Source organism: Olea europaea, unplaced genomic scaffold, assembly GCF_002742605.1.
Source record: "Olea europaea var. sylvestris unplaced genomic scaffold, O_europaea_v1 scaffold38241, whole genome shotgun sequence".
In the NCBI taxonomy this organism is placed as follows: Eukaryota; Viridiplantae; Streptophyta; class Magnoliopsida; order Lamiales; family Oleaceae; genus Olea; species Olea europaea.
In genome coordinates this window covers 1-1103 of record NW_019257667.1, presented here as the reverse complement: position 1 = coordinate 1103, position 1103 = coordinate 1, and the positions used below count along the sequence as shown (strand labels likewise).

Here is a 1103-nt window from a genome sequence, read left to right as displayed (position 1 = left end):
TACTTTCAACAACAATGCTACAGAGACAAGCTCAAAAATAGGATAAAAAGGATAGACGTGTGTCTAAGCATGATTGGACACTTAAAAAAAATTAAAAAAAAACAACCAACCACTTTCTGCCAAATCAATTGATCTCCGAATACCTGTTTTTTAGCTTATCTGACTAGCTTTATTCTACTTTTAACTTGAACTAGAAAGAACGAGGAGTGGCGACGACAAGTAGAGGATTCTTTTTATGGACAGTGCTTCCAACAGCTTCAGTCATGTCCCAATCTTTTGCTCCAACTGGTAGTGCAAAATCAAAGTTAAGCATCAATTTTGCTAATGCCAACTCATTAACAGCAATGGCAAATGTAATACCAGGGCAGCCTCTTCGACCAGAACCAAATGGAATGAACTCAAAATTTAACCCTCGAAAGTCCACTGCCGTGTTCTTTAAGAATCTTTCTGGATTAAATTCTTCGGGATTTTCCCAATGCGTGGGATCTCTTGCGATTGTCCACGCATTGATGATCACTTGTGTTCTGGCTGCAATGTGGTACCCCATTACTTTAGTGTCTTGGGTCGATTCTCGTGGAATCAGCAATGGAATTGGAGGGTGCAGTCTAAGGCTCTCTTTCATCACTGCCTTTAAGTAAGGCATTTTCTCTATGTCATCTTCTGTTACATTTAATTTGCTTCCGACTACTTGTGTCACCTCATTCTGCAGTTTCTTCATTATTTCTGGGTGCCTAAAAACCTCGGCCAATGTCCACTCCAAAGCAGTATATGTTGTATCAGTCCCTGCACCAAACATATCCTGTCATAAACAAGGAAGGGTTAGTTCATTGAATGAGTTAAACCGATAATGTAACTAAATATGTTCAACTAAATAAATGGTTTTCCCTTTGTTGAACCACCTCCTATATAACCTTAAATTGTTAGATAGATAGTGTGGGGGTTCGATTCCTGAGACATGAAATTGGACTCTTTGTAGGCACAATGTACAGACAGCTCTTATTCTCTGGCCTACTAGGACACATCCTGCTATTTATCTCCCTCACAAAACTTTAGGGGTGAGGGATCTCAAAGTTTGGGTTCAACCCCCCCCCCCCCCCCCCCCC

At 40.7% G+C, this 1103-nt stretch overlaps 1 protein-coding gene across 1 annotated transcript; it reads right to left on the bottom strand.

Annotated features, from left to right (window-relative positions):
• Window positions 1-190: 190 nt before the first annotated feature.
• LOC111386968 ((+)-menthofuran synthase-like) lies at window positions 191-799 on the bottom strand (the record flags this gene model as incomplete). Its single annotated transcript, XM_023011470.1, has 1 exon — window positions 191-799. A coding segment is annotated over one exon (609 nt), but the record flags the coding sequence as incomplete, so codon positions are not given.
• Window positions 800-1103: the final 304 nt, after the last annotated feature.